This window comes from Pundamilia nyererei, unplaced genomic scaffold, assembly GCF_000239375.1.
Source record: "Pundamilia nyererei isolate P.nyererei 1_Seehausen unplaced genomic scaffold, PunNye1.0 scaffold00018, whole genome shotgun sequence".
In the NCBI taxonomy this organism is placed as follows: Eukaryota; Metazoa; Chordata; class Actinopteri; order Cichliformes; family Cichlidae; genus Pundamilia; species Pundamilia nyererei.
Genome location: NW_005187419.1, coordinates 5,488,614 through 5,496,933, shown reverse-complemented (window position 1 = coordinate 5,496,933; position 8,320 = coordinate 5,488,614). Strand labels below are relative to the sequence as shown.

The window sequence follows — 8,320 nt, the reverse complement described above, 5'->3', positions numbered from 1 at the left end:
TGACAACCCACTCCAGGGTAAATACTGGGATTCTCAGACGACCAAATGAAGTCCAGTTGCTTTGACTTGAGCACTTCAACCAACCATGATCTGTAGGATTGAGAATCTACATCAACATAAAGGCACAGTGAAAGTGCAAAGTTGGAAAGGAGAGCATGTTTGAATTCAGTTTAGGGTGAAGCATCATACCAGCTAGACATGAGCATATTTGCATATTTGCAAAGAAAACATCGATTTCACCAGTTTTGTTGTAACGCTGAACATCTTAGCTGATGGTTGAACATTCAGAGATTCTGTTTTGTGTTGACCACCTCCTGCTCCTGTTGGTAGTTGCTTCAGTTGCTGACTTGAAAATTGTTAAAAGTTTAACTCAGTACCACCCACTTCACTTCACTTTTTTTTTTACCTGTTGTTGCTACAAGTGACTGAATTTCCCCGACATTTTTTGGTTTTTGAATACTAAATCACTGCGGTCTCTTCTTGAGAGGATGCCCCTTAAAGCTGCTAGCAGTGCGGTGCACTGACTATGTTCAGGATGTGCTAAATTGTACTCAACACACTGCAGTTTGTGCACCAATTAATCTAAACACAAGCTTTATCTGAAAAATATTGCCAAGGTATTTCTGAAGTTATTTCAAGATCACCTGCAATTTGCTGTACTTTTTTCACTCTGTGTAGAAGAACTGTGCAAGCAATATGTGTGACGTTTCAATTAAGAATACTCTATTTTGTAATTTTTAAAATAACACCAACTTGAATTCTGCAGGAAACACCATTAACTTCATTGCATTGTTAAAGAATTTAGGATCTTTTAAAAAAATGTTTGTACCTTCATCCTGGCTCATGGTGGAAAAATATGATTTTCCAGCCGCCTTGTGATTTTAAACACAGAGCTCTTTGGTTACTCGGCATACTGCGCTGAAAGTACAAGAGCTGCTCAGTGCACACAGGTGTTTCTCTTCAAAGTGATAAGTGTTTTGATCCACTGAACACCTGAGTCTTCAGTAATACCTTCCCATTCACCAGTAGTCCCCCTGCCAAAGCTCCTAATGGCCAAACGGATCGCTCCGCGTTGTGCCCCTGCATTCACACTCACGTGGGGAGGCCTCTGAAATGAAAATGCCATTATAAAACATTTACCAGCCTGCTGAGTTTACATGTCTTACAAGAAAAGGACCGTTTGGAGCGGTTAAGTGTCACATAAATCTTTCAGCACACTAATTGAAGTGGTTCCCCCAATAGGCCACTCTCCACAGCTGGTATTACAAATCACACTACTGTGGATAGGCCAGCCAGCTGCAAACCAAATCTTACACCCACTTGATAACGCTGTTAAGACACACACATGGTGCTCTGTGGGTTGCTGCTGCTGCTGCTAGTTTGCTCAGACAGCTCCACTGGGAGTGTGTAATGTAGTCGTATGTAAACACAAGTCATCTTTCAGTGAAATATGCTCTGAGAGGAGGCACAAGTGTGTCCCCCCTCGCCTCTCTTCTCCTAGAAATGCAACTTATTTAAAGCTTATTTAAGCAGGTATGTTGAAGAGGTACTGACTGGGGGTAGTAGTTGCAGAAGGCGGTGGGGTTACACCTGCAGTAGTCACCAACTCACTACTGAAACTAGCATGCTACAGAAGCTAGAGAAGCTTTGGTGGATTATTTTCCTTCAGCTTCAGTTATCTTTAGTGAAAAGAAATCACCCAGCAGCTGACTGGAAATTTGGTCCGCCATCCAAAGAGGAGCTTCACATCATATATCAGAGCATCAAGTGCAAAACTGCGGAGGACCGGTAAACTCTGGAGGCCCTATTCATGGCTCAGCAATTACACTGACACTCAGACTTGATGTATTCCACCTCCTGCTCCATCTTCCCTCGCTGTCCTTCAAAACCTCTCTGTTACCTGCCCTTCCTATATTTATCTCTCCTCCTCCTTCCCATTAATTGTCTTTCTGCCTGCTTTTCTCTCTTTTTGTCTTCCCCCCTCTTTGCCACAGAGCCTGTTGATGAAAATCCTTTTTATTTCGTTGTTTATTAATGGATTAGAAGCGATAAATGAGTGGTACACTGTTTCACACCTTTTGAATGTCTGAATTTATTAGAGTAGTTTTGTATGAGAAGTGCAGCCCCTCAGTTCATCCAGCGTGTGATATGTGAACTTTAGCTCCTCTTCCATTAAGCTGACTTTATTCTGATAAACACCAGGTGGGTGGAGCTTCTGTACTTCTGTCTAAATGATCCACATAGGTGACCATATTCAGAAATCCTGCAGATCCTAGAATAGAAAAATAAAAGTTTAGAGCTGAGAACAGGAATGGACTGACGACTCTCAATTTGTACTTTGAATTTGGCGTAAAAAGCATAAAGTCATCCTTCCGTGCATCAGTGGGTCAGGATGCTGCTGGTGGGGGTGGTGATGTAATGGTGTACGGGATATTTTCTTAGCACACTTTGACCACCTTAGTGCCTGAGCATTGTTATTGACTATGTAAATCCCTTTATGACCAGTTAGTGATCTTCTGATTAACAGCGAACCGTGTCACAAAGATCAAATGAGTTTCAGTTTCAGTTACAAAGACTCTCTTCACCTCACTACAGTTGTATTTTTATTGTAACTTCTTAGTCAAAGAAGGACTAAATATTAGGACTACATCAATGTTTTAAGGAGTTCACCTCATTCTTTAGCAACTTTTTATAGCTTCTTCTTTTCTTAGTAATCAGACCTCTTTCAGAACTCTGAAGGGGAATCTGAAGGTGAATATGGCGTGTGCCAAATGGCTGGCTGCAAATTTTCCATAGATATTTATAAAAATTATATTTATAGATATTTAAATTAAATGATTTTATAATCCTTTAGAGAAAACCTGATATATAAAAGCTTATATATAAAAATTCTTTAGGGGGAAAAGTGCAAAATAGTTTCAGGTTTGGCTGAAATGAAAGAAACGTGGCAGAGTGACTAAATAGGACACAATTTAAAAGCAGTATTAATGTTCTTATTGAGCTTTATTTTGAACACTGGTACCCAGACTTCCTTAAAGAAAACATCTGTGTGAACTGGTGATTCTCACATATATCACGTGTTTTTTACCATTCAGGTCTGACCTGTGCTTTTTAAATTGCATCAGCTCATCTATTTCTCGTGTTTTCCAGTAGTTTAATGGCTTTGTTAGTACCTGCGAATGTTCATTCATTACAAAATAAGCCCGTTTTTATTTTTACTGAATTATGGTAGTATTTTTGCTACATCTGTAGGCAAACTTTACAAGTGACAATGAGGCAATCAGATGAACATTTCTCCATTCAATACTCGTACCAGACAACAGCTGGCGCTAACCCACAGGTCATGATGAGAGAGTTGATCGAGGGCGCTTTGATGGCTTGTTTTGTCAGGTGACGCTCTCTTTAATATCTGAGTGGTCATCACCAGGGGTCCCCTTCCCACCGCTGTATGTGGGCCATTCACAGAGCAATAACTGCATCCCGCTGTGCCCATCATGCCTCGCTGCCAAAACCTCCTCAGCACCATGGTAACCAACACCTGTTCCCCTAATTAGAGGGACACTGGAGGGAAAGGAGATGAAGAAGTTAATGAAACACTAATCTGGTCCAATCAAACGGCCAGGCATCTGCCTCCTCGCTGCAGCAGCAGGTGACCATAATGGATGCCTTATGGGTACCTCCCCCGCCACGTCACCCTGAGTGACCTCATCAATGCCAGATTTCTGCACGGAGCAGACAGGCAGGGAAGAGCTGGAGGGAGGGGAGAGGAGAGGGATGCTGTTTCCTGGATGGACAGCATACCTGAACGGCGAGGTGTCAGCCAAAAAGAGATGAGGTTCTCTCTGCACGGCAGTTGGAGCAGCTCCAGGTCGCACCAGCTGCACAGCTCTTGTTTACAAGCTGCCAACTGCTGCCAGAGAGGCCTGATGCTCAGGTGTGCTTTCTAAAGAGATCAGTCCACTCATATGAGCTGTTATGACACTGTCTGTGTTGACCATTAAAAGAACAAAAGTGTTGTGCATGATCATAAACAATTTGTGTTTAATTAATAGTTAATATTAAACTCTGGCTCTTTTCCACAGTGGGACTTTTGTCCTGTGTCGTTTCCCTCAGCCCCTTCCCAAGCCTGGATCTGCCGGAGGCTTCCTTCCTGTTAAAAGGGAGTTTTTCCTTCCCACTGTCGCCAAGTGCTTGTTCACTGGGGGTTGTCTGATTGTTGGGTTTTCTCTTTATTACTGTAGGATCTTTACCTTACAGTATAAAGCACCTTGAGGTACATGTACTGTTTGAAACCTAAAATATTCAGTTAACTTACAGTAAAGACCAAAAAAACAACCATGACTTGGTCAGGACCTTTGAACCTGTCCTCCAAGTTGTGGAGCTGTGAAAATGATATTTTAAAAAGTCAGACTGAGAAAAGCTGAAGAACAAAACATGAACATGCAAAACGGTTTTTACCTTTATCTACTTCACTTATACAACACAACAAAACAAGTAATGTTGGCATGGCCCACGTGTTAGATTCAGTCTGGTACACCAGTAGTAACTGGTTGTGGAAAGTCAAATTCCCTCCTCTATGAAACTGAGGATACATAGTCTGTTGATGATATGGAGTGTAAAAGGTCGACGTGTCTGTCTGATATCAAACTGACTCCAGTTGTAGATTTTTGCAGTGTTTCGTTTAGAGCTCTCCTGAACCCTCTTTCTGTTTTCACTCAACAGGAAACTTCAAAGGCATGTGTAAACAGATAGACCACTTTCCCGAGGAAACAGATTATGAAGCAGACCCATCTGAGTACTTCTTACGTAAGTATATATTCAGTCTTTACTTTCACATACAGAAAAATTGTGACTTTTTTCTGTTTGTCTTTAAAGTGACCACACGAGAAAAAAAAATCACTTCAGGAATTTTGCTTCTCCTTCTATAATTTCTTTTTGAAATTCTTTCCACTTTTTGCTCAGACTGGAGCATGGTGCCAGTCGCTGCTCTTGGCCCATGTGTCAGCACCGTCTCTTCCTGCCTTTAGCGTGAGGCTGGCCAGGCTGAGCCCTGCCAAGCAGCTCGTCTGTTTTTACTGCTTGGCTGTGTGTAACATAACGTGCAGTGTTACAGTCGGCTGTGTACCCTGTAAACACAGCCCATTGATTTCTGCTCTCTTTTTCTTTGTGCAAGCAAGACAGAGATGCTTGTCGGACTCATTTGCCTGCTAATCCTAAAAATCACAACAGGTGCTGTTACTATCACTAGGTCAATAGTCCCATTAATCTTTGTATTTGCTTAAAAGCTAAGAAATTCAATTTAGAGATTTCTCCCCTCTTTTGAAACACTGTATAATAATCAGTAACTAATTGTTAAAACTTTTATGAGCACACTTAAGCTTTAAATCCTTTTTTCTTTGAGTGGATTTAATTTGGTTTGTTTTTTTGGAAGGACAGAGAAGAAATTTTTATGAGCTGCCTTCTTTCTTGTAATGCAATCTGTTAACACAGCTTTCATAGAGAAACTTTTTTGGAGTGTAATACTGATTTTGGAAACGCATTGGCTGGAGTCCTCATATCCACACTGAAAAGTTTATATGGACACTTGTAACTTTGTGACTGCTCCAGGCCTGCTGATAGCTGATAGTGACTGTACATGTTTCTGTTCTGCTGAAGTGTGTGGTGCAGCTGTCACTCATGAACTGTAGATACGGAGGTACAGTTCTTCATTGCACAGCAGGAAATATTCGCACTACTCAAACTTCTCCGTGTGCACTCTGTGTGCAAAAGTGCCCCACTGCATCCCCTTGGTTCTGAATATCATTACCTCTGAGACACTCACGGCAATTCAAGAAAAAAATCATAATTTTGGCACCAATGTTGATACGAGAAAACACTAACAGACTACTAGAACAAGCATAAGACAGATTGAGGGCAAAAAGCATGTGATCATTTGACCGAAAATGAGACTTTAAGTCATAATATCCAGAAACGATTTGTCATTTTTTAACTAAAGGCAACATAATTTTAAGTAAGTAAGAATGAATTATGTTTAAATATAAAGGTTCAAGTAAAAGGAAAGGTGTAGGACCTTCCCTCTTACTTTTTTGTTTTCTTTACAAATCTTTACATTTTTGTTTTTTAATTTCATTGCAATCCTGATGTTTTTGTGTCTCATAGTGTTGTGGAAAACTCTAAATAAAGAACAAATGGCAATAAAAATAAACATTCTGAATAGTAATAGTAGTAGTAGAAGGAGTAGAAGTATTCATTTTTATAGTATTCAAGATTTGTTTTTAAACTTCCAAAGAAAGCCAGGCCTTTTCGTACATATGGTTTGAACTTCTAACGCATTTTGTGCAACGTGCAAACAAATTCAGGTACAGAAATATTGATAAATCACTGATTTACATGCAGATTTGCGTATATGCACTGCTAATAAATGAGGCCTAATAGCTTGATACAGAAGGCGGGTGTGAGCTTCATCCGAGTTAAAAAATATTTGTACTCTACTCTCTAAAGTTTGCTACAAATAGATGTGTAGATGACTTGGTCATATAACTATATTTTTCTGTAAGTACTGACATCTAGAATTTTTACGTTTCATTAACACTCATCATAATTAAACATAGGTGCCAGCTTTAACGCTCTGTCATACTTCATAAAAATGGCAATGTCCCGAGCCCTGGTTGACCTCATTCCCCCTGCAGCCTGCAGTGATTTGAAACTGTAAGTCAGAAAGTGTCCATCCTCTCGTCTTCGTCTGCAGGGATTGTAATGGAGGCCTGACAGACAGCCTAACGGTGTGTGCCAGTGCTGGATATTAACCCCGGCCAATTAGGCTGCGTTTGACTCAGCGCTCTGAGCGGTTGTTCCCGCCCGTATGCACCACGGTTACGATAACAGTTCTGGTAATGATTCTAACAATGCCATAGCCCTGGCAAAAGCAGATCACACTCATGACAAGGCATCTCTCAGGCTGAGGATGACAGTCATGGGGTAGAAGCAGCGGTCTGGCCCTCAGACCACTGATGCTCTGTGCACGTTAACCTCTTCCCAGGCTGTGACTGGAGGAGAAGGCCGCATTGCTCCCAGTAGCTTGCCAATTAGGACACTCACATCCATAAATATTTCAGCCTCCTTCTTATATAGGTCAGGCCTCTCTCGGTCGTTGTCTCTCTCACTCTCTCTGCATCTCTTCACCCTCACACCTCACACTCATAGTTTTACATGTCAGGAGTTGCACAGTGCCTCATGTCATCTCAGTCACGATGATTTGCAGCATTGCATGTTTTTTTTTATCCCGTATGCAAGATAAGGGATGCAGTATGCGTGTCTTTCATGCTAAACCCCAGTGATGCTTTTATACATCGGCGCTTTTCCCTTTCACGGACACACCTGGCATTTCCATAATGAGGAGTTTCACGGTGCCTCTGGGTGGCCAAAGATGGAGAAAAGCTGCCTTTGCTCTCACAGCTGAGGGAGAGAGGGGATAGTTATGCAACAGGAATGATGTCACTTCAGGTGAAGGCCCGACGGAAGTGACATCACCGGCGAGCACGGCGTCCAAAATCAATGGGACACACTGGTGATGTCATCAGACAGCATAGTGAGGAGGAGGGAGGGAGAAATTCGGTGATGTGGCTGCCGAGCATAAAACAGACAAATCTGACTTTACTGTGCTCAACATACACCCCCGCTCCACCGCACATGCACAGATCTGCTGTCCTCATGCCGACATCCACGCATGTACAAATACATACGAGCACGCCACATGTCAGTAGCTTCTCTCTGTGCGTGTTTGTGTGCGCGTGTGTGTCTGCTCCGTGAGTCCAGCTCTCCCAATAGCAAGGCAGTTTGCGCATCCACACGGGGTTATATAAGCCAGCTGAGGCACACTAAAGCGCCACTGGGTTTTTAGATCATGCCGTGTTGGAGCTCCCATCATCCGCTGCTCTACTGGGTGCTAAGCAGCTGAGAGAGAAGAAACAGAGGAAGAAAACGCCTAGTTATGCAATCTGCTAATACTAAAACCGAACAACGTGTAGCAATGAGAGGGAAAAATCATGTGCGGGGAGGAGATGTGGATGCCCGTGGATCCACGCTGGAGCAGGAAATTAACTGTTAGTCACAGGCAGGCATTTTAGTCTCTTGATATTATTTTTAGCAGTATTTATTCTATCCTATCCTATTCAATTCAATTCAATTCAATTTTATTTATATAGCGCCAAATCACAACAAAAGTCGCCTCAAGGCGCTTCATAGATACAGAGAAAAACCTGACAATCATATGACCCCCTATGAGCAGCACTTTGGCGACAGTGGGAAGGAAAAACTCCCT

The 8,320-nt window shown here is 42.0% G+C and overlaps 1 protein-coding gene across 1 annotated transcript in view; it reads left to right on the top strand.

Annotated features, from left to right (window-relative positions):
• The window catches only part of cacng2a (calcium channel, voltage-dependent, gamma subunit 2a), an 89,021-nt gene that overhangs the window by 50,097 nt on the left and 30,604 nt on the right, over window positions 1–8,320 (top strand). Inside the window, exon 2 of the mRNA XM_005726294.2 lies at window positions 4,723–4,806. Coding sequence (XP_005726351.1) covers window positions 4,723–4,806 — 84 coding nt within the window. The remainder of the gene's footprint in view (window positions 1–4,722; window positions 4,807–8,320) is intronic.